Source organism: Pelodiscus sinensis, chromosome 19 (genome assembly GCF_052426305.1).
Source record: "Pelodiscus sinensis isolate ZL-2025 chromosome 19, ASM5242630v1, whole genome shotgun sequence".
NCBI classification, from domain to species: Eukaryota; Metazoa; Chordata; order Testudines; family Trionychidae; genus Pelodiscus; species Pelodiscus sinensis.
In genome coordinates this window covers 22,132,140-22,157,580 of record NC_143070.1, presented here as the reverse complement: position 1 = coordinate 22,157,580, position 25,441 = coordinate 22,132,140, and the positions used below count along the sequence as shown (strand labels likewise).

At 49.3% G+C, this 25,441-nt stretch overlaps 2 protein-coding genes across 6 annotated transcripts; one reads left to right on the top strand and one right to left on the bottom strand.

The window, feature by feature from the left end:
• Positions 1-22,865, top strand: LOC102461082 (uncharacterized). Of its 5 annotated transcripts, XM_025185934.3 has the most exons (7): positions 1-366; positions 1,081-1,112; positions 2,161-2,246; positions 8,880-8,949; positions 10,036-10,162; positions 11,273-11,386; positions 15,033-22,865. In XM_025185934.3, exons 4-7 carry the CDS (start codon positions 8,884-8,886, stop codon positions 16,532-16,534), a joined length of 1,809 nt encoding a protein of 602 aa, XP_025041719.2. In that variant the 5' UTR covers positions 1-366; positions 1,081-1,112; positions 2,161-2,246; positions 8,880-8,883; the 3' UTR covers positions 16,535-22,865. The 5 variants fall into 5 exon arrangements, with proteins under 5 accessions (XP_025041719.2, XP_075769239.1, XP_075769238.1 ...); XM_075913124.2 differs by lacking the exon at positions 2,161-2,246 and having other exon boundaries at positions 15,036-22,865; XM_075913123.2 differs by lacking the exon at positions 2,161-2,246.
• On the bottom strand, positions 6,306-7,822 carry LOC149522264 (zinc finger and SCAN domain-containing protein 29-like). Its single transcript, XM_089771185.1, has 2 exons — positions 7,003-7,822; positions 6,306-6,807 (listed from the first exon to the last, which is right to left on the bottom strand). The coding sequence occupies exons 1-2, from the start codon at positions 7,550-7,552 to the stop codon at positions 6,686-6,688; spliced, it is 672 nt and encodes a 223-aa protein (XP_089627311.1). The 5' UTR covers positions 7,553-7,822; the 3' UTR covers positions 6,306-6,685.
• Positions 22,866-25,441: the final 2,576 nt, after the last annotated feature.

The following is a 25,441-nucleotide window of genomic DNA, read 5'->3' as shown; positions in this document are numbered from 1 at the left end:
AATGATTCTCCTCCCCCATCTCAGAGCCAGGGCTAACACCCCGGTGCAGGTTCCCAACTGCTTGGAAAGACCCACACTAGCTGCAACTACACTCTTCCTGCACCAGTATTTTTACATGCAGGGATGATCACCTGTAGAGCCTTCCTCAGTTGGCTGCTGCGTGTACCTTAAGAGTTAATCGCTGTCGGCTCAGGTCTTCCCACATTCCTAGGCTGCTCTTAACCCCACCCCCACCCTGCTTTCTCCCCCTCTCTCTGCTGTCCTCTCTTTGAGGCTTCCTCTAGTGAAAGTGACAGGTTTTACAGACACTTCCCAAAGGTAAAACAATTGAAAACAGAACGAAACAAAAAACAAAGAGAAAACAAGGTAACAACTTTTCTTTCGATAAATCCAGTAACTTAATAACAATGATTTGAACCCTCAGGAATGCAACAGCTGGAAAGAGTCCCAGCTTCCTGGAAGAGATGGTTGCTGAGCAACAGAAATGTCTACTCTGCTTCTAAGCACTAATGCTTGAAACGTGGGCTTTTCCTATCAGTAGACAGCAGCGTTTTAAAACAGAGTTTATATAAATACATGAAAATGCCAAACGTTATTATATTAATGGAAGAAATTTGGCAAGCATCAGAATGCATTTGTATCAGTTATCACTGCATGTTTCCATAAGGCATTAAGTTGTTTATTTATATGTTTAACCCTTTTAATGTTTTATTTTTGTTTGCCTTATTTTGAATAGTCATAAATAGAATTCTGGCCCCACTTGTTTTTAATTGTAACTTGTCCTAGAGTTTCTGTATGTTGTGTGTCATATGAATACTTTTTTATTATTTTTATTTTATTGCAGCAACAGTCACTGTTCTATGGTTTCTTTTAAAAATAGATGGTACAACATTATTTTAACATCTTGCTTCTGGTATAATCATAATGTTATTAATATCAATATTTTTAAAGTTCAAAGAAGTCACTGTTATAAATATAGGTACATATATTTCTACCTCAACAAATAACGTACTTGTAAACAAAAACCAATCTCTTTTGTTAATTACGGTTTTGTTGTTTATTTTTATTTTTTAATTTAAGGACAAAATGAAAGGGGAAACCTCACCATTAAGGTAAATGGAATATGAACATAATGTCAATGTCTTGTCTGGGGTTTTATAAACTTGCTTGAACTTTTGAATAGCTGACTTGTAGCTATGCCAGAGCCCTTCTTTGGTAATGATGACCAATAATCAATTGCCCTCAAGTGACTGCATTTCTCTGCAGTGAGTCCAAGCCTTGGCCTAGCTGATTTTTCACCTAGATGGAGATTCTGGGGCCTGTCAGCCCCTTGGCTGGAAGGTTCCACTTTTCTTAGCTGGGCAGGAGCTTGTCCCCCTGGGAAATGCCCAGCAATGGCTGCCAGGCTGGCTTTGTGCCCTGACTGTAGCTCCCGGAGCTTGCTGACCTGGCTTCAGGAAGCAGAAAGGTCTCTGCAGCTGCAGCTTCCATCTCCCACTGAGAGTGGGACATGGCAGCTTCCCATGCATCTGGTTGCTGGCTGTGTCTGCCCCGTCATGCCAGTGTCACTTCCCAGCTCTGGTTCCATGCATGTAGCAGGCAGGTGCAGAGGAGGTGGTTGGTGATTTGTACAGAGCTAAGATAGGACTGTGCTACTTCCAGTAGCAATATCTTACAGTGAGGAGAATAGAAAGAAGCAAAGTTTTTCAAATTAAGTGTAAAAATATAATAAGAAAAGCCAAAAAGGAGTTTGAAGAACAACTAGCCAAAACCTCATAAAAAAGTAAAACATTTTTTAATACATCAGAAGCAGGAAGCCTGCTAAACAGCCAGTGGGGCCCTTGGATGAGTGAGATGCTAAAGGAGCACTCAAAGAAGATAAAGTCATTGTGGAAATGCTAAATGATTTCTTAGCTTCAGTCCTTATGGCTTCAGTCTTTATTGAGGAGATCCCCAAACCTGAGCCATCCTTTTTATGTGACAGATATGAAGGATTGTCCCAGATTGAGGTGTCATTAGATGAGGCTTTGAAACAAACTGACAAACTTAACAGTAACAAGTCAATGGGACCAGATGGCATTCACCCAAGAGTTCTGAAAGAATTCAATTGTGAAATTGTGGAACTATTAACTGTGGTTTGTAACCTATCCTCTAAATCAGCATCTGTACCTAATGACTGGAAGGTAGCTAACGTGATGCCAATATTTAAAAAGGGCTCTAGAAGTGATCCTGGCAATTACAGACAGGTAAGTCTAACATCAGTACCGGGCAAATTTATTTGAAACTATAGTGAAGAATAAAATTGTCAGACACATAGATGAATATAATTTGTCGGGGGAAAGTCAACACAGTTTCTCTAAAGGGAAATCATGCCTTACTAATATACTAGATAAACTTAAAAAACAACAAATAGTCTAGTACAGTGGTCTCCAACCTTTACACATCCAAGATCACTTTTTAAATGACAGACCAAGCCAAGATCTACCGCCCCGCCCTTCCTTGAAGCCCCTCCCTCTCTATTCTCCTCCTCTCCTTCACTTGCTATCTCCAATCCTTATACTGCTACTTTTAAAAAAAAATTCCCACCATTCCTCGCAGCTACTCACCTGTGCTGTTGCTCGGTGAGTAGCTGCTCCTCAAATGAGGAAATCTAATGTAAATGTACTGGGCAGGCACGCAGTTCAGAGAGGGCTCAAGAGCTACTCTTAGAACCTCCGAGATCTACCGGTAGATCGCGATCTACTGGTTGGTGACCACGGGTCTAGTAGCACCTCAAAAACTAACTAAATATGTAGATGGTACCATGAGCTTTTGTGGGCACAGCCCACTTTGTTACCAGCAAAGGCACACTAGTAAACTAATTTAGACTGGAGCTGCTGACTAGATGGTAAATGCCTTTGTCCCAGAAGGAGATCCGGCCTGGAACCCACTGTATCTATCACCAGAGGATTTCTCAGATGGAAATAAACACAGACTCTGATTTCAAATTTAAAAGATGTAAAAGTGTATTGAATACAACAGGTAACCAATAAACTTGAATAAACACAATACGACACTGTAAAACCAACCCTACACTCTTTTAAAATAATGAGATGTTATGCAGTGTGTAAAGGAGATTATACTCAGTCTGTCTGGAGATGGTAACTGACAGCCAAGGCTCAGGACCTGCAACCCTTTAGCTCAGATAGCCTTGGGGGAGGAAAACTGAGGAGTCCTTGTTGTTATTCTGTCGATGGTGTGACAGTCAGTTTGTGAGTAGAAAACACACAAGATGGTTTTCCCCGCTCTGGAGTAGAGGGCATTCACCACAGCAATCGGAGTTAGGCGGTGTGTCTGGTTCGTCAGGACAGGTAGCTAGAGTCCACTTACACTGGGCTTTCACCGCAGTGATGGGTTGAAGCACTCTGCTGGTCTGTTATTAGGATAGGTCCCGGCCTTCACCACGGTCCTGAAGACAGCAAGCTAGGTGAACGATGAACTCACGAAGAGACGACGGAACCCGAGAAAATCAGGAACTCAGGAACCCGAACTCTCTCAGGGTCCAAGCTTATAAAACGCCTCTGGGCAGGAAAGCAGCTGAAGCGCCAAGTGCAGAGAATGGTGCTGGGTGCAGACAAACTGGTGCGGTGTACATGGACACATGCCATGTGCAAAGGATGGTTTTGGCGGCAAAAGTCCTTTCAGTCTGTTGGGTTCCATGTTGAAATCCCACCACAACTCCATCTTGGATTGTCCCATTAGTCACAGTCTCTATTTTGGTTTTAGTGCATTTCTAATAACATTAAATCCCTACTAACAACTCTCCAGATGACCATCTGAAGAAGTGGACTGTGCTCACGAAAACTCATGATAGTCTTTAAGTGCTACTAGACTATTTGCTGTTTTTTAAGTTTATCCTGTACAGACTAACTCGGCTATCCCTGAATCTAATAAAGGCCTCTCACCAAAGGCTAAGTAAAGTAAGTTGTCGTGGGGCAAGAGGGAAAGTCCTGTCATGAATTGATAACTGGTTAAAAAACAGGAAACAAAGGCTAGAAATAACTGGTAAGTTTTCAGAGCGGAGAGAGGTAATTAGTGGGGTCCCCCAAGGGTCTGTCCTGGAACCAATCCTATTCAATTTATTTATAAATGATCTAGAGAAAGGGGTAAATAGTGAGATGGCAACATTTGCAGATGATAGCAAACTACTCAAGATAGTTAAGACCAAAGCTGATTGTGAAGAGCTTCAAAAAGATCTCACCAAACTAAGGGTACGTCTACACTACAGCGCTAGTTCGAACTAACTTAGTTCGAATTAGTTAATTCGAACTAAGCTAGTTCGAACTAATGCATCTAGAACTAAAAACTAGTTCGAACTAGCGTTTTGCTAGTTCGAACTAGCGCGTCCACACTGATTGGATGCAGGGGGGCATTTAAGGGCAGCTGAAACCGGTTCTGGCAGGGCATCAGGTCAGCAGTTGCTTTGTGTGGCTGCTGTCTGAGGCTATCTGAGGCTCGTGCTTAAAGGGACCCCCCTGGACAGCCGGTTCTCAGCTTTTCCTGCTTGCTTGCCAACCTCGCCGAGGGACAGCAAAGCGTCGGTCTCTGTGCCCATCTGTGTCGGTGCTTCCCTTCGGGGGGGACCGCCGCAGGTGGCAACATGGAGCCACGGCTCGCCCTGCACCTTCTGGTGCACTTTCTGGACTTGCTGCTGCAAGCCTGCCAGCAATGGCTCGAGGCTGCCTGGCACCACCTGGGGAACGTCAGCCCCCTGCCTCTCCGCCTGGCCACCCTGGGGGCCATGGAGGAGCCGCAGCGGCGCCCCGGCACCGGCGTGCCCCGCCGCGTCTGGCGTTTGGACACCAGCAGCGACTGGTGGGACCGCATCGTCCTGGAGCGCTGGGACGACCGACAGTGGACCCAGAACTTTAGGATGAGAAGGGACACCTTCCTGGAGCTCTGCGAGGGGCTCGCGCCTGCCCTGCAAAGAAGGGACACTCGCATGAGACCCGCCATCCCCCTCCAGAAGCGGGTGGCCATCGCCCTCTGGAAGCTCTCCACGCCGGACAGCTACCAATCCGTCGGGAACCAGTTCGGTGTGGGGAGATCCACCGTTGGAGTGGTGCTCATGCAGGTACGGTGCTCGTCGGCCACCGAGCCGGGGGGGAGGGGGGCTGCGAGGAGGGGATGGGCCGCCCCAGGGACAAAGGGGGGGGCGGGAGGAGGTGAAAGCGCCCCGCACCGGAGGGGTCGGGCTGTCCCGGCCGTACTACACGCCGCCAGGGGGGTTGCTTCCGGGAGTGGGGCGCGGGGCACTGCCAGGACACGCACACTCCCAGCCACCCGGGCGCCCCACTGATTGGCACTTTGCTGTGTCTCTCTCCGCAGGTGGTCAAGGCCATCAACTGGGTGCTGCTCCGCAGGGTGGTCCGCCTCGCCGACCCGGACGCTGTCATCCGGGGATTCGGCGCCCTCGGCTTCCCCAACTGCGGGGGGGCCATCGACGGGACGCACATCCCCATCCGTGCCCCGGAACACCAGGCGTCCCGGTACGTCAACCGCAAGGGGTACTTCTCCATCCTCCTGCAGGCCGTGTGTGACCACCGGGGACAGTTCACGGACATAAATGTGGGCTGGTCCGGCAAAGCACACGACGCACGGGTGTACTGCAACTCCTCCGTGTGCCGGCGGCTGCAGAACAGGACCTTCTTCCCCGACCGCCACATCAGGGTCAGGGACGTGGACATGCCCGTGTGCCTGGTGGGGGATGCCGCCTACCCACTGCAGCCGTGGCTCATGAAGCCCTACACGGGGCACCTCAATCCCTCTCGCCAGGCCTTCAATGCCAGGCTGACCAGGGCCCGCATCGTGGTGGAGGGGGCCTTCGGGCGACTGAAAGCCCGCTTTCGATGCCTCCTCACCCGTCTGGACCTGGCCGAGCACAACATCCCTCCCGTGGTGGCGGCATGTTGTGTGCTCCACAATTTGTGTGAGCGGAAGGGGGAGGCTTTCCTGCCAGCCTGGATGGCTGAGGCTGACTGCATGGCTGGACACTACGGTCAGCCCCGCACCGCCGCCGTCCGGGAAGCCCAGCGGGGAGCCATCCGGATCCGGGAAGCCCTGTGGGAGAGCTTCCAGGTGGAGGAGGAGGAGGACTGACCTCTCCCTGCATGCCCCACTGGGGCCTTCTTCCACCCTACCCTCCCTTCCCCTTTCCCCTCCCTACCTACTGTCAAATAAAGACACCTGTTTTTCCAACAAAAACGTCTGTTTATTTCACAGAACTGGGGTGGGGGGAGGGAGGAATGAAGGTGGGAGAAGGGAGGGGGAAACCTGGGACGAGAGAGCTGGAAGGGGAGGGGAGGGAAGGGAGGAAGGGGAAGGAAAGCTCAGGGGTGGGAGTCCCGCTGCCTCTCCCGTCTCGCCACACTGCGGGTCCGGGGGCGTCGGTGGGGAATGGTTGTGGAGGGGGGGCAGAGGAGACAGGGGGTGTGGAGGAAGCAGGAGCGGAAGCAGGAGCGGAAGCAGGAGGAGCAGGGGGAGCAAGAGGGGGAGCAAGAGGGGGAGCAGGGGGAGGAGGAAATGGAAAGCGGTCCAGCAGGCTCTGGAGGTGGCCTCGCAGGGCACGGCCCTGCTCCTCCAGGGCCTCCAGACTCCTCTGGCACAGCCTGAGGTCCTGGACCCAGTGGTCCTGGAGACGGAGCTGTCAGTCCAGGAACCGAAGGTGCCGCCTCTGGTAGTCCTCCTGGTTCCTGGCTGTCCTGCTTGCCCGGGCGCGGGCGGCTGCTGCAGGCGGGGTGGTGTGTCCTGCAGGCCCAGGTGCTGCAGCTGTGGTGCAAGAAGACCAGCGGTCAATTTCCCCAGGGGCCCAGGTGTGTGAAACCCAGCTCCCCTGTGCAAGGCCAGGGCCCCTGCAGGATCCCCAGCTGCTGCTCCGTGGTGGGCAAGGCCCAGGCACACGGTCCCGGGGCTCCCTCTTGCCCCAGCCCCCCGTACACATAAGGGGAACACGAGGGTACTCACAGATGGACGCCTCCCCGGCCTCTGACGATGCAGGCGAGCGGCTCTGTGGCGTGCCTCGGGGGTCCCGGGTCCTGGGCAGGCTGGCGGCAGGCTCCTGGCTCTCAGAGCCCTCTTCCTCCTCCTCCGTCTCCAGGAGCGGTCCCTCTGCCCCGGGGTCAATCACGTCCCGGGGGGCAGGGACGGCATGAGGCCCCAGGATGCGGTCCAGGGCACGGAAGTGGGGGCAGGCCTCCGGGTCGGCCCCTGGCAGGCAAGCCCGGGAGTAGGACTGCTGCAAGTCCTTTATTTTGCAGCGCACCTGCTCCCGGCTGCGCTGGTGGCCCCTGGCGGCCAGGCTGGCAGCCATGCGTCCGTAGACGGCTGCGTTCCGGTGGCTAGTGCGGAGATCATGGACATTGGAGGCTTCCCCCCAAACCTCGATGAGGTCCACGATCTCCGCACTTGACCAGGCGGGCGCCCGCCTTTTGCGCCCCCGGGCAGGCTCCTGGGAGCCTCCAGGATGGTCCTGGGGAGCAGTGGAGGGCTGGGAGCCCTCGGATGGCTGGCTCATGTTGTGGCAGGTGCAGGCTGTGCAGGCACGGGTGCTTGCAGCCTTGCAACTGGCACAAAGTGAGTAGCCAGCCCGTGGCCCTTTAAGGGCTCCGGGGCTGGGAGGGGGGCAATAGAGTTTCCCTGGTGTTGGCCAGAGTGGCCACCAGGGAAACCTGGGAAGCCTTAGCCTCCCACTAGTTCGAACTAAAGGGCTACACAGCCCTTAGTTCGAACTAGCTAGTTCAAACTAGGCGTTAGTCCTCGTAAAATGAGGTTTACCTAGTTCGAACTAAGCGCTCCGTTAGTTCGAATTAAGTTCGAACTAACGGAGCGCTAGTGTAGCGCCTAGGAAAGTTAGTTCGAACTAACGTCCATTAGTTCAAACTAACTTTGTAGTGTAGACATACCCTAACTGATTGGGCAACAAAATGGCAAATGAAATTTAATGTTGATAAATGTAAAGTAATGCACATTGGAAAAAATAATCCCAACTATACATGCAATATGATGGGGACTAATCTAGCTATAACTACGCAAGAGAGAGATCTTGGAGTCATTGTGGATAGTTCTCTGAAAACATCCACTCAATGTGCAGTGACAGTCAAAAAAGCAAATAGAATGTTAGTAATCATTTTAAAAGGGATTGAGAATAAGACAGAGAATATCTTATTGCCTCTATATAAAGCCACAGTGCATGCACATCTTTAATTCTGCATACAGATGTGATCGCTTTATCTCAAAAAAGATATATTGGCATTTGAAAAGGTTCAGAAAAGGGCGAGAAAAATGATTAGGAGTTTGGAATGGCTTCCTAATGAAGAGAGATTAAAAAGACTTGGACTTTTCATCTTAGAAAAGAGACTAAGGGGGGAATATGATAGAGGTCTATAAAATCATGACTGGTGTGGAAAAAGTGACTAAGGAAAAGCTATTTACTTTTCCCCACACTATTGGTGTGAGCCTTTTAAATAGAAGCAGTTGAAAGGGCTCTAGCATCCCAGTTTCCCAGGCAACACACTAGCAGCAAGGGCTGGAGCAGCAAGCTCTTTAAATAGCAGGAATTGAAAGGGTTCGCAGCTGTTAATGTAATGCCTGGGAGCCACAGGGGAGGCGCGAGCCCTTTCAACTCCTGCTATTTAAAGACCTGCCCCTTCTGTCCATGGCTCCACCCTTCTGGGTTGGCCTATAATCGCTTCAAAAAAAATTGAAGTGCCCCTCATTCAAAAATTATTGCCCACCCCTGGCCTAGAACATCAGTCTGCAGAGAGAAGCTGGGGGAGACTGGGGTGTGAAATGGAACAAACCCACTTTGAAAACCTCCCCAATCAGCCCTCTCACTCTGACAGGCTGATGAATCACATCCACACTGTGCTCCAGATCGTCTCATCTTGCAGTGCTGTGGTGGAGGAAGTTCAGGTAGGGGATTTTGTGGGAAGCTGTAGGGGGGTTATTGCAGTGGGAGAGGGGCAGGAAATACACAGGGTGGGGCAGGGTGGGATAAACATGCTGGTCTTACTCAACCTAGGGCCTGATTGTCTGAACAGGCCTGTTTGGGGGGCAGGGTGAACATTTTCCGTTTTCTGAAAGAGGAAACACTCCACGGGTGGGCTGGGAAACTGACCAGAGTCTCCACTGGTCCATCAGTGGCTACTAGCCAGAATGGGCAGGAAGGATGTCCTGAGCCTCTGTTTGCCAGAAGCTGGGAATCGGCAACAGGGGGTGGATCACTTCAGGATTCCCTGTTCTGTTCATTTCCTCTGGGTATGTCTACACTAGCCCCCTAAATTGATCTAGGGAGGCTAATGAGGGCAACCGAAATTGAAAATGAAGCACGGGATTTAAATATCCCGCGTTTGATTTGCATGTTCCTAGCCGGACGCCATTTTAGAAATTGACTAGCCGGAAGTAACTACCCACATCTACATGCAGCAGTGAAATGGGATTCCAAAATAAAGCCCTAACTCGAATTAGCTGGTAAACCTCATTGCAGGAGGAATATCAGCTAATTCGAGTTAGGGTTTTATTTCAGAATCCCGTTTCACTGCCACGTATAGACACGGGAAGTTACTTAAATCCCACACTTCATTTACAATTTCGGTCACCCTCATTAGACTCCCTAGATCAATCTAGGGGGCTAGTGTAGACGTACCCTCTGGGTTGCCTGCATTGGCTGTTCCTGTTGTTGTTTTCTCCTGCTGGAGACAGAGCTCACTAGCCAGAGGCTGCCATGAATTAGGAAGCTGCTGGGATTCCTGTCCCTATCACCTGTGCAGAGCTCTGCTCCCACCTCAGCCTGTGGCTGGTAAGTGGGTGACTGAGAAGACCCTGCCCTGCTGCATCTGCTGGGAGGCACAAGGAGCTCACCCGTCTCTCTTCCCTGGGCCCTCCTGGCATCTCTGGCCAGGGTGGGGTGGGATTCTGCTCCTCGGGCCTCTTTCATTGTGACTAGTGGGGCTGTGGCTGGGGTGGCAGGAGCTAAGTGGGGGGCTCCTGTTGTTTCAGATGCCGGTGACCTTCGAGGAGGTGGCTGTGTATTTCACTCCAGGGCAGGGGGCTCTTCTGGATCCCGCTCAGAGAGCCCTCTACAGGGACGTCATGCAGGAGAACTATGAGACTGTGGCCTCACTGGGTAAGAATTCCTGTGCCCTCAGCTAGCAAAGCCCTGGGGCCAGCATTTCAGCATCAGGTCAGGTTCTTTCCTGGTCAGTTTGCTTAGAGGGAAGTGGGGCCCACAGCCCCTATGTGAGAGACATTTTCATCATCATGCCCCCTTCTGGAACAGGGAAGTCAGACACATAAGGGACAGGCTAGTTCATCCCCATCTACCTAGCTTTCAAGGGCCAGACCTGCGGTACTGTCCTACCAAAATTATTTCTCCTACATACACCATTCACCTGTCTTCTTGGGACTGGCTCCACCTGTGGGGCAGGCTCTAGGTTCCACAGGCTGGGAAATAGCCTAGACTTCAACCCCAGAGATGTGTGTGTGTGTCAGCAAGTCCCTCAGAACCCACAGATCATTAAAATTTCTAGTGAGGGCATGACAACACCCTCTGTCATCGAGGAGTGGGGAGTCACTGGGCCTGCACTCCTATCCACAGCCAGACGTGTCTCTCAGCTGGCAGGTAGAACAGAAGTTTTATTAGTTCACAGGGTTACAGCGTAGAACAGACTTGTTAGCACAGGGACCAGGAGCAATCAGTACAGTCCATCTTGGGAGAAGGTCCCAGAGCCAAGGGCCCTGCCCCCATCTCTGCCAGCAAGACACATTTCCACTTTCCACAGCTCATCCCTGGCTTCAGCCAGCTCCATCTCAAATCTTTGTCCAGCTTCCTGAGCAAAGGGTGTCACCTGATCACATACCCCTCCCAGACTCAGATTATTATGAGCATGCGTCCTTCTGAACATGCTGGCCTGGGCATCCTCCCCCAGTGAGTCACAGCCAAACTACTATCCCTATCTAGATAGTAGTACAGTGTTCAGGTAAACTGAGGCACATGCATGGGGTTGCTACAGGGCAGTAGAAATCAGATACACCATAAAAAAGTGAACAGAGAGAACACAATCCTGACTTCGCCACATCTCCCACCCTCATTTTTCCCCAAAAGTCTACTGCTCTTAAGATGTCTGAATTACCCCAGTCCCATGTAGGATCAGATTGTGCTCAGTGAGTTTTCTTCTGATACATTATCTGCCCAGATTCCATGTGCCTTCAACTTTCCTGATTTCACCCCATGCAGGATTCTCCATTCCCAAACCTGACCTGATTGCCCAGCTGGAACAAGGGGAAGAGCCATGGGTCCCAGATCTCCAGCCTTCCAAAGAAATGGTGATCCTGAGAGGCATCTGCACAGGTGGGGAGTCGGGGAAACTAGGGTTACTGTAATGGGGTACGCTCCATGTAGAGGTCCTTTGGAGGTACCTGTGTTCCTCTTTAGTGCCCCCCCCCTCTAAACAGTACTCATACCCGTTAGATAGACAAACGTTCATCACATCCTAAGTCTTTCTCTGAGTCCATAACTGCTTAGACCCCCCATGGGTCTTCAGGCAAGCCTCTTCCTTCCCCAGAGTTTCCTTGGCTATGATCCCAAGTGAAATGGTGGGGTAGGGGGACCCAGGCCTGCCCAGGGCCCTAAAGCACAGGAACGGCCCCCTGCACAGGTTAGTGGGGGAATAGCACCCGCTAACCCAAGGGCGTTCCAATTACACCCTGCACTGGGCTGCTTCCTACCCTTGCTGTCCTTGTGTCCGTGTCCGCTCTGCATCGAGGCCATTCCCGGGATCCAGACACTCTGCTCCCCTGTCTGGAGGTGCTGTATCCCCTTCCTGGTGGCCGCTTCCTCTGAAGCTCCTGCCAATCGGCTCCCGGCTGCTTCCCCACACCTCCTGACACTCTCCTGCTGTCTCCCCCTTCTCCAGGGTCAGGGCCACCTTTCAAAGGCCCCGCCAGCACTGACATCACCCGTACGCTAGAAGTTGGGTGCAGCCCAATGTCTTACTCCCCGTCCAGACTCCGCCCCCTTTCTCCCTCCCCGCCAGGCAGTGTCCAGGCCGCTTTTTGCCTGCGGGAGGGTTGCGTCCCACCGCGTCCGGCCTGGCCTTTCCCCCATGATCCCGGGGTGGGGGTGGTGTCCAGCTTGTATCGCAATCCATTCTGAGTGCAGGGCTTGGGCGTCCCATCACAGTTACCATATCTGAACTTTCAAAAAAGAGGATACTCCTGAGTGGGAGTGTATCTGTATCAGTAGCTACTAACTCACATTGTATTAATGTGGGTTTATATATATATATATATATATATATATATATATATATATATATATATATATATATATATAATCTATACTGTATACAAGTAACAGTGAGTATACAATGTGAGAATATAATATAAAAAAGCATACTGGGCACTCCCAGAAGACACTGAATCCCAGACTCACTGAGTTACCCCACTGTTCTTACCCTGTTGCTGTGTTGCATTGACAAGCACGCCAGGTCCCCAGGCCCACTGGCTAAGCCTTCCTTCCCCCCTCCAGCCCCTATGTGGTAACTGGGCTGCACCTTACCCGGGGTGCTGTTGCTGCAGGGGAGGGTGGGCTGGCTTCACCAGAGAGCCCCAGCTGCTGCTGCTGCTGTCCAGTGTAGCGACCTGAGTGCAGGAGCTGCAGCTGCTCAGACACCAGCTGCTACTGGGCTTCCCATCGCCACTTCTCTGGTTCCTGCTGGTGCTGCTGTGGGGTGGCTGCGCAACTCATACAGGAGGCCAGGCTTAGGAGCTGGCAAACTCATCCCCATGCATACCAGTCTTGGGGCTATCTTGCTGCTGCTGGGGCTGCCTTTGCCCCCTCAGGCTCTCAAGGTGTAAGGGAACACTGCATGCTGGGATCCTGCTTCCCTGCCACGTCGCCCCAAGACATGCGGCAGCACAGGCTCCAGCAGCGCCACCAACCAGCCAGCAGCCCAGACTGCTGCAGGGCCAGGAGGAAAGAGTGGGGGTCCAGGGAGGCTGCTGGCTGGGCCAGATCCTGAAATTAAAGGCAGCGAGGGGAGAAGTGGCTGGCTAGAAAAGGAACCCAGGAATCCTGCTTCCCAGAATCCCTTACTTTCACTTGCCCACCCCACCAAGCACCAGCACCCACAGTTCTCACAGAGCTGAGACTAGAAGCCCCAAATCTAGCCAACAGATCCACTGCCCACCTACAGGAAAGGAAAGAAGCCAGAAGTTCTAATGCCCAGTTCCCTGCTCTAACCCAGTGCCGCAGCCCTCCCCCAGAACAAGCCAACCCCAGCCCCTTGCTTTAACCCCTACTGGCCTCTGCCTGTGAGCACTGCCCAGCACTGCCCCGCATGAATTGGGGGCAGTGAGGGAACTAGGGAAGTGAGTGTTTGGGGGAAGGGTTAGTCTTGGGCTGGAATCATGAAGGAACCAGTCTAAGGAGGGGGCTGGAATCTAGGGGTGTGTCTAGACTACATGTCTCCGTCGACGGAGGCATGTAGATTAGCCAGATCGGCAGAGGGAAATGAAGCCGCAATTAAAATAATCGCGGCTTCATTTAAATTTAAATGGCTGCCCCGCTCTGCCAATCAGCTGTTTGTCAGCAGATCGGGACAGTCTGGACACGCCGCGCCGACAAAGAAGCCTTTCTTGATCGGCACAGGTAAACCTGGTTTCACGAGGTTCTGCCGATCTGGCTAATCTACATGCCTCCGTCGACGGAGGCATGTAGTTTAGACGTACCCTAGGTGTCCAGGGACCCCATCTCAAGGGGTAAGAGGCATCCTGGCCCAGACTCCTGTAGCAATAGCACGTCTATGCTGTGCTGAATCCTGGAGAAGCCTCTATTCTACTGGCTGGGGGAGTCTGTTCTTGCTGCTACTTAGGTGCAGTGTCAGGGGAACCCCGACTGCGTTGTCACAGGTGGAAGGTAAAGCAGTCACTCCATGGGACGAGCCAAACCCATCCCCCACATCCAACCTGCCCTTGGTCTCACCGAAGATGCAGCCAGCACTTTTCCTTCCAGGCACTGGGGCAGGTGTGCAGAGTGACTGTGAGTGGTCCAGGCACGTGGCTCTAAATGATCAATTTTGACAGACACTTGCCCCCTCCCCAATTCCGGGCAAAATCCTGGATATTTTTAGCCATTGAAAAAGCCCAGCCAGATGGAGATTTAATAAGTGAAAAGGAGGAAATGTCTGGGGAAAACTGGACATATGGTAACCCTAGGGAAACTGGCACAGAAACCATCAGGTGAGTCCAGGAAAATGCTGGGACTCCCAAAATGAGTTGTGGATGAGAGCTCTCACTTCCACCCCATGTACCCCAGGTAGGGCTGCTGGTATCATCCTGGCAAATACTTATCACAATAATAGCTAATATCCTGTTAGATGTGTTGGGATTTTGTGGTTCCCAGAGAATCAGGTGCTGGGCAGAATCAAGGGTCTTCAATACTTCAATTCAATTCAATTCAATTCAATTCAACAAGACTTTATTCAATGTGCACAAAGGGAGAGCCCCTGGTACTAAAATCAGCCAGAGCCCCTCGAGCAAGGAGCCCCTCCCCTTGCTGTTTTATAGCACATGGCAGTTACATAACAGGTTACATAACACAAACTTCTAAACCAATCAGATTCAACCTTTCCATATATGGCTTTGTCACGTGCTTGTACTTCTCCACTCCACATGTTGAGTTCACCACCCTCCCCTGGGCCTTTTCTAGACTGTTCCTAGGATGGTGAGCCACAGCATGCTTCTTTATGCATATCTACTTTCCAAACCACATTTTGTTTAAAATGAACACATACATACCCTTCAGCTGTCAGGAGTTTCCTCCCTATGTTTCCTTCCCTGCGAGTGTTTGGGGGAGGGGATGTGGAGGCAGAATTCAATGTCTCAGTCTCCCCAATTATTATTGTGTTGTATTTTCTATCTTTGCCATTCCCCTGTCAGTCCCTTCTTCCCAGCACAGACAGTGACTCCTTGCTTGGATTCTCTCTTTCTCCCAGCAGGTGATAGAACGAGGGAGAACAATGAGCAGAATCAACAGCAGGAAGGTTCTGGAACCGTAGAACCACAGGAAATGTTTGTGGAAGGAGATGAAGGGGATTTTTCCCAGAATATAGAACAGGAGGAAGCCTGGGGTAATCAACACAGGGCAGGAGGGCAGCTAGAGAACAGTCTAAGCAGAAAAGCAGAGGAATCCATTGAATGTGGGGGAGGATCCAAGGATCCCATAGAAACTCCAGCCCAGCAATCAAATTGCAATGGAAAGAAACCCTGTGAATGCTCAGATTGTGGGAAAAGATTCAATGAGAAGTCAGGCCTTAATCTGCCCCAGATAGGGCACACAAGAGAGAGAATCTGCAAGTGCCTGGAGTGTGGAAAAAGTTTGATTGAACTGTCATCCTGTACTAAACATGAGATTCTCCACATGGGAGAGAAATCCTCCCATAAATGCTTTGAATGTGGGAAAAGCTTCACTTTGAGATCAAACCTTAGTATACATCAGAAAACCCACACTAGAGAGAGGCTATGTAGATGCTTGGAATGTGGGAAAAGCTTCAGTCAGAGGACAACCCTTATTGAACACCAGAGAATTCACACAGGGGAGAGGCCATATAAATGCCGTGAGTGTGGAAAAGATTTCTCTAGGCGATCAGTCCTTGTTAGACATGAGAGAACTCACACAGGAGAAAGACCATATAAATGTCCTGAGTGTGGGAAAGGTTTCACAGAACCATCTACCCTCCTTAGACATGAGAGAACCCACACAGGTGAAAGACCATATAAATGTCTGGAGTGTGGGAAAGGTTTCACTGAACCATCTGCCCTCCTTAGACATGAGAGAACCCACACAGGTGAGAGACCATATAAATGCCATGAGTGTGGAAAAGATTTCTCTAGGCGATCAGTCCTCATTAGACATGAAAGAACCCACACAGGAGAAAGACCATATAAATGTTTTGTGTGTGGAAAAGGTTTCACTAGGCGATCAGTCCTCATTACACACGAGAGAACCCACACAGGAGAGAAACAATGTAAGTGCTTTGATTGTGGGAAAAGCTTCAGCAGGAGTTCATACCTTATTATCCATCAGAGATTGCACACAGGAGAGAGACCTTATAAATGCCATGAATGTGGGAAAGGTTTCACTGAGCCCTCTAACCTCCTTAAACATGAGAGAACCCACACGGGAGAGAGACCATATAAATGCCATGAATGTGGGAAAGGTTTCACTGAGCAATCATCCCTTGCTATTCATGAGAGAACCCACTCAGCAGAGAGACCATTTCAATGCTATGAATGTGGGAAAGGTTTCACTATACAAGCAGCCCTTACTTTCCATGAGAAAACCCACACAGGAGAGAGACCATATAAATGCCTTGACTGTGGGAAAAGCTTTGAGCACACTTCACACCTTATTAGACATGAAAGAATCCACACAGGTCCTTGCAGCAGCAAATCCTCCAGGGAAAAAATCTCCCAGGCTTCATTAGCTAGGATGTAAAACACCGCTTTTAGAGTTTGGGCACCAGAGACTGCTCCACACCCAAGGGAAATTCTCTCCATGCTCTGCCTAATTCCTACACACAGATGAGTGGTATTTGGTTCGCAGGGGTGTCCAGCACTGGGGTGAGGCGCTGTAGATACATCTCTGTATTAAGCATGTTCATGTAACTTTATAGCATCGTATAACTTTGTAGCATTTTCATATAGCTGGTTGTTACTTCTAGTAAACAACCTTGAATAGCTGTTTCATATGCTTCTTCAATGTCCTTATGTTGAAATAGTCAAGAAGCACAAAGTATAGCTGAGAGAGAGGAGATAGAGTTGCTGGTGGGTGGATGAGTGATAGGGTTGTTCTGAAATGCTGCAGGTACCACTTTACCCTTTTGTTCTTCACCTTGTGACAACAGAACTGAGCAACACTCAGTCTACACTAGAACTGGCAGCTCGGCATAAGGGACACATTTCCAGCTATGTAGAATATGTATCTGGAGTTGGTTTCCCTTATTTTCCCTTTGGCTTCTGTCATGTTACTAGATTTTAAAGGGAGCAGCCAGATCACTGCTGCACCCATGGGGGGAGAGGGCGGTATTTGCCCCAAAGTGTATACAAAGGGGGCCATGTGAGGTGTCACATGAAAGCTTCTGCTCTACTGATTTTGTGTGTGCTATTCATGTAATGGTATAATATCTGTATGGAGTTAGAAATATGTACTCTGTATGAATGCTGCAAAATTCTCGGTGGCTGAGCAAAGGGGCAAGGAAAACTCAGCCTATGGAGACAATGAGCAAGGAGACAATGAATCTCTAGGTGCCAATACACATCTCAGGATTGTGACTGATACCTAAGGGCTACCAGCATGGAACACAGGGATAGGCCACTGACCAGGTGACCTGTGGCAGCCAAGAAGATTCCAGGAGAGGTATATAAGTGCTATGTGGCACCCTCCATCTTGGTCTTCAGCTCAGCTCTTGATCCCAGATGCAGGGAACCACGAGCCAGAAAGAACTGTGGACCCATCCTGACATAGGATGTATACCAAAGACTTTTAAGATAGCAGAGATGTTATGAACTGCTAAGAGCCTGCCTTGAGAATTGGGTGATTCGATGCATGTAATGTACAGCCAGTCTCCGAGTTGCGAATGGTCGACTTACAACCATTCGCAGTTATGACCAAAGGTGTCGTAAATGGCGGACCCTGAGTTACGAACACGATCCGCGCTTACGAACAGTGTGGTCGTGTGTAACTCAATGGGGTCTGACTTACAAATGGACCGAGTTACAACAAATTGCTTGGTCCATAACCGGTTCGTAAGTCGGGAAAAGGCTGTATTATCCTTTAACAATCTTACTCTCATGCTTTTCTTTCTTTTAGTAATAAACCTTTAGATTTTAGATTCTAAAGGTTTGGCTCAGCGTGGTCTTGTGGGTAAGATCCAGAATAAATTGACCTGGGAACTGTGGCTGGTTTCTTGGGACTGGAAGAACCCATTTGGGGTGGGTGAGATTGGGTTCTAAAATCCTTCACCTGTGTGTTAGGCCTGGGGCTGATTGGGGCATAGGAAGAGCTGAGGGGTTTTGCTCGTGAGGCTTCTGGCTGGCTGGATCGGCAGCTGAAGCACTCGGTGTGACTGGTTTGTGGCTTGTTTGGAAAGGGCCTCCAATCAGAAGCTGTAAAGAGCCCTGAGTTTGAGCAATTTGCCCTGAGTGGATACCCTCAGCCGTGCCCAGACCTGGACCGGTCCGTCACAGCTTTCCTTAAGACTTGTAAAAGTAAAGTAACAGACATTGATGGGGGTGCCCCCTGAGTTTGACTTCAATGAGTCTTAACTAGACTTGCTAAATTGAACTCTGGAAGATCAACAGCAGTCATCTTCCTTTTAGTATTATTATTATTAGTCCTCTTTGCTCCTGATGGAGCATAAGGCGCCAACGAATCTTCTCGAGTCTTCACAGTCCTGAGAAAGCCAGCTGACTTCTTCCCAGGTTGTGCCCTTCCTTTTCATGTCCTCCTCCACAGTCGTCCTTCAGGTGCCCAACAGCCTCCCTCTTTTACGCTTTCCAGGTGGAGTCCATTTGAGTGCCATATGAGGGAGTCTTGATTCGCTCATCCAAAGGACATGCCCCAGCCATCTCCAGCATCTCTGCTTGATCTTGTTCATAACATTGTTGATGCCAGTGCGTTGGCAACTCCTTGTTGGTAACATGCTGTTCTCAGCAGACTCTGAGGATACGACGAAGGCACTGTCCTTCAAAGCCTCTGAGTCTGCTCTCAATCTTCTTGTTAGTCCTCCAAGTCTCTACGGCATACAGCAGGACTGAGCGCACATTTGACCTATAGATTATCAGTTTAGTCCTGGTCTGCAACAGTGACAACTTCCAAATGTTGTTAAGCTTTTGGAAGGCTTGCGCTGCCAGGGCAATTCTAGCGAAGATCTCTTTGTCGATGTTGCTGTCTGCCGAGATGTAACGGCCGAGATACCTGAAGTCATTTACTTCCTCTAACTCTTCACCCATGATGGTGGTTTTATCGGTGTTAGTTGTCCTCAGTTTCATCACTTTGGACTTGCCAGGGTGAATTCTGAGCCCAACGCTTCTGGCTGTCCGGTCAACAATGTCAGTCTTTTCTTGGATGTCCTGCTGATCATGCGCGAGAAGCGCCAGCTCATCTGCGAAGTTGCAGTCCTCAAGCCAAGCAATCGGTCCCCATAGCACTCCCCTTGATCTGCCCTCAGTGGCTCTGTGCATCACCCAGTCAATGACCACAAGGAAGAATAACAGGTGAGATTACACAGCCCTGTCTGATCCCTGTCTTCATGTGAAACCAGTCACTCTGCTGTCCTTCATGTCACACACAGCATTGATTCTCAGCATACAGGTCCTTCAGGATGTTAATGACCTTCTCAGGGAACCCGTATGCTTGTAGAATCCTCCAGAGTGAGGGGTGGTGGATGCTATCAAACACCTTCTCAAAATTGATGAAATTAATGTAGAGCGAAGAGTTCCACTCTATTGACTGCTCCACTATGGTGCGTAGGATGAAGATCTGGTCCATGCATGACCTTCCACTTCTGAAGCCAGCCTGTTCTTCCCTGAGGATTTTCTCAATGTCCTTTCGCATTCTCTGTAGCAAGACTCTACAGAAAATCTTTCCTGGCCCAGACAGCAGATTAATGCCTCTCCAATTCCCGCAGATGGACAGATCGCCTTTTTTGGGTAACTTCACAATGATACCCTTCTTCCAGGCCTCCGGTACCCTCTCTTCTTCCCAGACCCTGTTGAAAAGACCCCTCAGAGCTTTCAGCAGTGATCTGGTCTTCCCCTGGCGCTGTGTTGCCCTTCGTCTGTTTGATAGTGTCTGCTATCTCCAGCTCACTGATGTCCCCACATTCCATGTCTACTTGGAGGTTCATACTTCTAATATCAGCCTCTTCCTCTGGGTCTGGTCTGTTGAGAGACTCCCTGAAGTGTTCCGTCCACCTGCTGAGCTGTTCTTTTGTTGTCACCAGCATTTTCCCGTTCTTGTCTCTTACTACTGTAGATTTGTTGGTAAAGTCTCCTATAAGAGTCTTGGTGATCTTGTACACTGTCCTAGAATCACCTCTGTCTACTGCTGACTAGGCCTCCGTGGCAATATTGTCCACATACGCTCTCTTATCTCTTCGTACACTTCTCTTCACGGCAATGTTTAGGTCCCTGTAGACCTATACAGCTGTTATTTTATCTTCGTCACTGCCTGCAAGTGTGTGCTGTTTAACCATCTTTCTGTTCTACATGAGCTGCCATGTAGCATCTGAAATCCACTCCCTTCTCTGTTTCTTCTTGTACCCCAATACAATCTTGCTGGTTTCCAGGTATACCTTCTGGATCTTCTCACAGTGGATATTAATATCATCTGCTATCAGGTCTTCGAGCAGGCTGAATCTGTTGGACAGCTCTAGAGTGAACTGGATCTTCACTGTTGGATGTTTTAGTCTACTGGAGTCAAAGAGATGGCCACCAGTCTTTCTGTCTGTCCTTTTCAGCCATTTGAGCTTGAGCTGCAGCTTGCAAAGAAAAAGATGATGATCGCTGTTGGCATCTGCTCCTTTCAGTGCTTGGACATCTCTCATGGATCTTCTCTACTTCTGGTTGATAGGAATGTGATCAATTTGGTTACAAGTCCTTCTATCTGGAGATATACGGGTCAACTTATGTATTGTCTTATGTTGAAAGACAGTGTCTCCTATCACCAAACCATTCTCCAGGCACAAATCTACAAAACGCTGTCCATTATTGTTTCTTTCACCGACACCCTCTGGGCCCATGCAGGATTCGTAGCCTTCGTTATCCGACCCGACTTCTGCATTCAGATCCCCCATTACGATCAAAACGTCGTGGCGAGGTGTCTTGTCTATCTGCTCTTGCAGGTTGCTATAGAATAAGTCCTGCTCCTCCTCTGTTGCTTGTTCAGTGAGTGCATAGCATTGAATAATGGTGGTTTTGGCGTAGCTGGAAAAGAATCTTGCTCTGATGATTTGAGAGTTGACTGGTTCCCATCCCAGAAGGCTCTTCTTAGCCTGAATATCCATGATGATGCCAACCCCTTCTTGATGCTGTCCATCTGACCTTCCAGACAGTCTCCTTCCAGACAGTCTCCCCTGAATCAAGTGTTAGCATCCCTGAGTCAGTTCATCTCATTTCACTAATGCCCAAAATATTGATCTTGTACCTGGTCATTTCTCTCACCACCTGTGCTGTTTTCCTGGTCTCGTACATGTTTCTTACTTTCCATACTGCCACTCTCACTTGTTGCTTGGGTCTCGCTAGGGACTGAATCGGAGCAGAAACTTCCTTTTGGCTTTCATCTCTGCTCATCATGTTAGGCGTTGCTGCCTCAATCCTCAGCTGATCACCCCTTTGATGGCTTTTTAAAGTTTTCATTGACGTTTCTGTAGCAAGAGTTTTTTACGTAGTGGGTTGCTAGCCTGACGTACAATCCTCCTCCTTTCACATCCTGGACTTGGGACCAGGCAATGGTGGAGTTAGTATAGACAAGGACTAAATGTAGCTCTAAGCATGAGTCCTGCTTTGGGACCGTCTCTCTGATACAAGAAACTGCCTAGCCTGCTCTGGTGGTGACACTCCCTCCCTGAGGAAATGTCTTCAATTTTTGAAATAACGAGTATGTCTACCCTGCAGAGATGATCAAAGTTGCTGCTGTCATCTTCTGGGGTTAAAATTAGTGGGTCTAGTTAAGACAGCTAATTTGAACTGAGAGGGGCACTCTGGACTGTGCTAGCAACTCTGCTATCATGAGGAGTAAAGTAAGAGTGTTCTTCCCTTGACTTCCTGTGTCAACAATTGAGTTAAGCTATTTCTATTTCAGCTATGCAATTATCGTAGCTGAAGTCCCATATCTTATTTTGACCTTATCCCATAATGTAGACATACCCAAGGTGAGCATTCACACTATCTAGCCTGTTATTTTGAAATTGTTGATACATTTCTGTGTTAATCATAAACCTCTGTATTAATCATTTTCATATAAGTATGAATCATCTTCATATAATCTCCATATTAAATTTTTAAATTTGTATCAGGTCCTTTCATATAGCTTTGTATTAAGTCCTTTTATATAGAAATGTATCTTTTCATATAGAAATAGAAACTTTGTATCAAGTCTTTTGTATTAAGTCTTGGTAGAATAGTCCCAAAAAATAAAGTAAAGAGAATGTCTTTGTACCAAAATAGAGCTCCCCCTTTTTATTTAATTGATTGCTCTGTTGAGTGAATAAAGTGTAAATGGGTATGATATGGAAGGCATGCACCTCCGAACTGTTGCAATGGTTGGAGGGGATGGGAGCCAAGAACAAGGAGACCTGTTAAGTGGACTCATTGAAATAAGATTAGACATATGGACACCTTGGGAGTCAGCAGCAAGTACCTGCTTTTGGAAACCCCCTCTTTGGAGATGAATGTGTCAGCACTAAGACAATACCCAGACTGTACCACAGATGACTAACTGCATATACATATAATGATTCTCACAGATTTTGCATATGCAGAAGATGATAGAGTTGTTTGAGAAAAGAGCTACTATAAATCAGTGGTATCTTGCAGGAGGACTCCAGGTCAAAATGGAAGCACCAATTTGGATCGACAGAAGCCCGGCTTCATCCCTTGCCCACTCAACTCACTTGGCCAGTGCAGTTAGGGGGGAGCAACTATTGGTAACAACAAGACAGAGTGTGCTTGTGTGTGTAACTATAATATATCATGTGGATATGATAAATGTTGATTGCTATATGTATTACCAATAAATGTGGCATTGTGCCTTATCCCCCTGAAAAGATCCCATGCAGTAATTTTAAGTACAGCATGTTGGAGGCAAAGGAGGAGTAAGGGGAGAGTTAAACTGGTGGTTGTTCTTTCTCACCTGTTAATGATGATATTTGGTTCCCTAAACTTTTGGGCTGTGTCTACATTGGCACCCTTTTCCGGAAGATCCCATGTGCCTCTTAAAAGGCTTTATTTTCCGCAAGATCCTTGTCTAGACTGGCGCTTTTTTTTGGCAAAGCCCCGAGCCGGAAAAAAGCAGCAGCCATGTTCATGCAAATGCCGCGGGGAAAATCTAAATCCCTGCTGCATTTGCAATTCTGAAGTGTCTCATTAGCATCCCTTTTTCGGAAAAGGGTGCCAATGTAGACACAGCCTTGGAGTGTTGTCTGTTAACCCCCTATCCCTTCCCTGAGTGAGTGCAGAAGAACGTCTGAGGTAAACAGCAGGAGTAAACAACAATGCACATGGCCCCCAGCAGGGAGTGCACACAGCCCCAAGAGGCCCAGACTCAGAGGCTGCATGTGGCTGAAGGAGAGAGGGACAGAGATAGAGTGGGTTGACCATCAAGTGGAACCTCCCAGAACACCCTCTGCTTGGATTGCCTGGCCAGCGGACCAGCTTAGGAGTCTACTTGGGAATATCAAACAATATGAACTGCCTTCTGCTCGCCTTATCATCTTGCCTGGCACTGTAAGTGTGATTGAGTGTATGAGTGAGATTCCCCTCCCTTCCCAGTTTTAATTGAATAAACAAACCCTTTACACTCCTATGTGGTGATCCCCTCTCCTTAGTGTTTAAAGCAGTTGCAATCCACATCCCCTTGCAACATTTTTGGTGGAGATGCTGGGGAAGAGGGGATAAGTAAAAGTCCTTTCCCCATGGGAAGTTGAGACGGTGAACTTTGGGGGACTGGGGTGCATTGAAACGTGGTAGGCTAGCAACCCACAGCACACAGTCCAGGTTCCTGTCAACAAGAAGCCCATTTGGGGTAAAGGAAAGGGAGGTGTAAAGGACTCCCAGAAGGGTGGAGTGCAGCACCTGTGCCTGGACCCCTGAGGGAATGGATCCAAAGTAAAGGGGTTGACCCCTGGACTTAAGGGGCGGTGCTCTCTGGTGCTTCAGTGACTGATTTGGAACTAATGATGGAAAAATATGTTATTGTATAAGCGAGGTAAGGAGAGAGCAAATATGTTATTGTACAAGCGAGGTAAGGAGCGAGCAGCTGCTTGGCTGCTATGGCAGGCAGTACATCAGTGGCAGGCAGCTAAGAGTCAGCTAGCACAGGATGTGGAGCAGTTGAAGGAACAGAAGAAGGAACTGGAGAAACAAGATATGTGGAAAGCTCAGGTGCTTACAGCCAACGCCCAAGCTTCTTCTCTTTCTGTTGCCACCATACAAGTGGCAGCTGCAGAAGAGGAACAGGAGCATGTCCAGGAGGAGAATAGAACTTTAAGTGAAAGGGTACAGTGTCTCAAGGGGTTAGTTTTGGGAGAGAGTAGGCCAGAGAGAAGGCTGCTTTCTAAGCGGCTGTAGGGCTTCCTAAGAGAAGTGATCAATACCTAGACTGGGAAGTGACTGGGGTGAAGATTGGGATGGGGATATATGGGGTGACCTGGATCACCCAGATCCAGACTCTGGAGGGCCAGATCTCAGACATCGGGTTGCAGCAATCCGAAGGATAGTCCGGACTGATGGGCCCACCCCGCAAGGGGGAGGAGAGGCCCCGAATATTGGGCATACGGTGGCAGAGAGGGTATGTCTACACTACCCTCCTAATTCAAACTAGGAGGGTAATGTAGGCATACCGCACTTGCAAATGAAGCCCGGGATTTGAATTTCCCGGGCTTCATTTGCATAAGCCGGGCGCCGCCATTTTTAAATCTCGGCTAGTTCGAACCCCGTGCCGCACGGCTACACGCGGCATGGAGTAGCTAGTTCGGATTAGGCTTCCTAATCCGAACTAGCTGTACTCCTCACACCTGGTCAGCCGAGAACCACCGGCTGACCCCAACCCCATAGGGAAGCCCACAGGAGGATCGGCGTTCGGAGGGCAGATGGCAATGGATTGCCACTCTGTCCACCGATACAGAGGGACGCTTTATGGTCCAAATGAGGGTGGGAATGGCGCGAACCCCTTGTGCAGCGCTAGTGGACACTGGAGCTGCTATGTCCCTTCTTCCCTTCAGACCTCCTGAATGTTTGGTAGTCCAGTCTGTTGTTTTAGCTGCTTATGGGGATCAAGAAGAAAAAGGACGGGTCTTGTCTCCAACCTGATGGGAAGTGGGAGACCTCATCTTGGTGTTACCCTGGGTCCAGTCTAATTTAGTAGAAGAGCCAATTGTGGGGATAGATCAATTAAAGGAAATGCAATTGGTGGTAAACTGTGCTAATTGTGGTTTGTGGCAGGTCCCTAAGAGAGATTGGAATCCAGAAGCACTAGGAGGTGTCTCAGGGGTGTTAATTCACTCAATGTTAGGAGTTTCTTCTGTGAATGTTCCAGAGGATGATGAGTGGTGCTATAGGGTCCCTGGAGTCTGGGCTACAGATAAATATGATATTGGCTAATGGAAGGGAGAACCCATTGGCT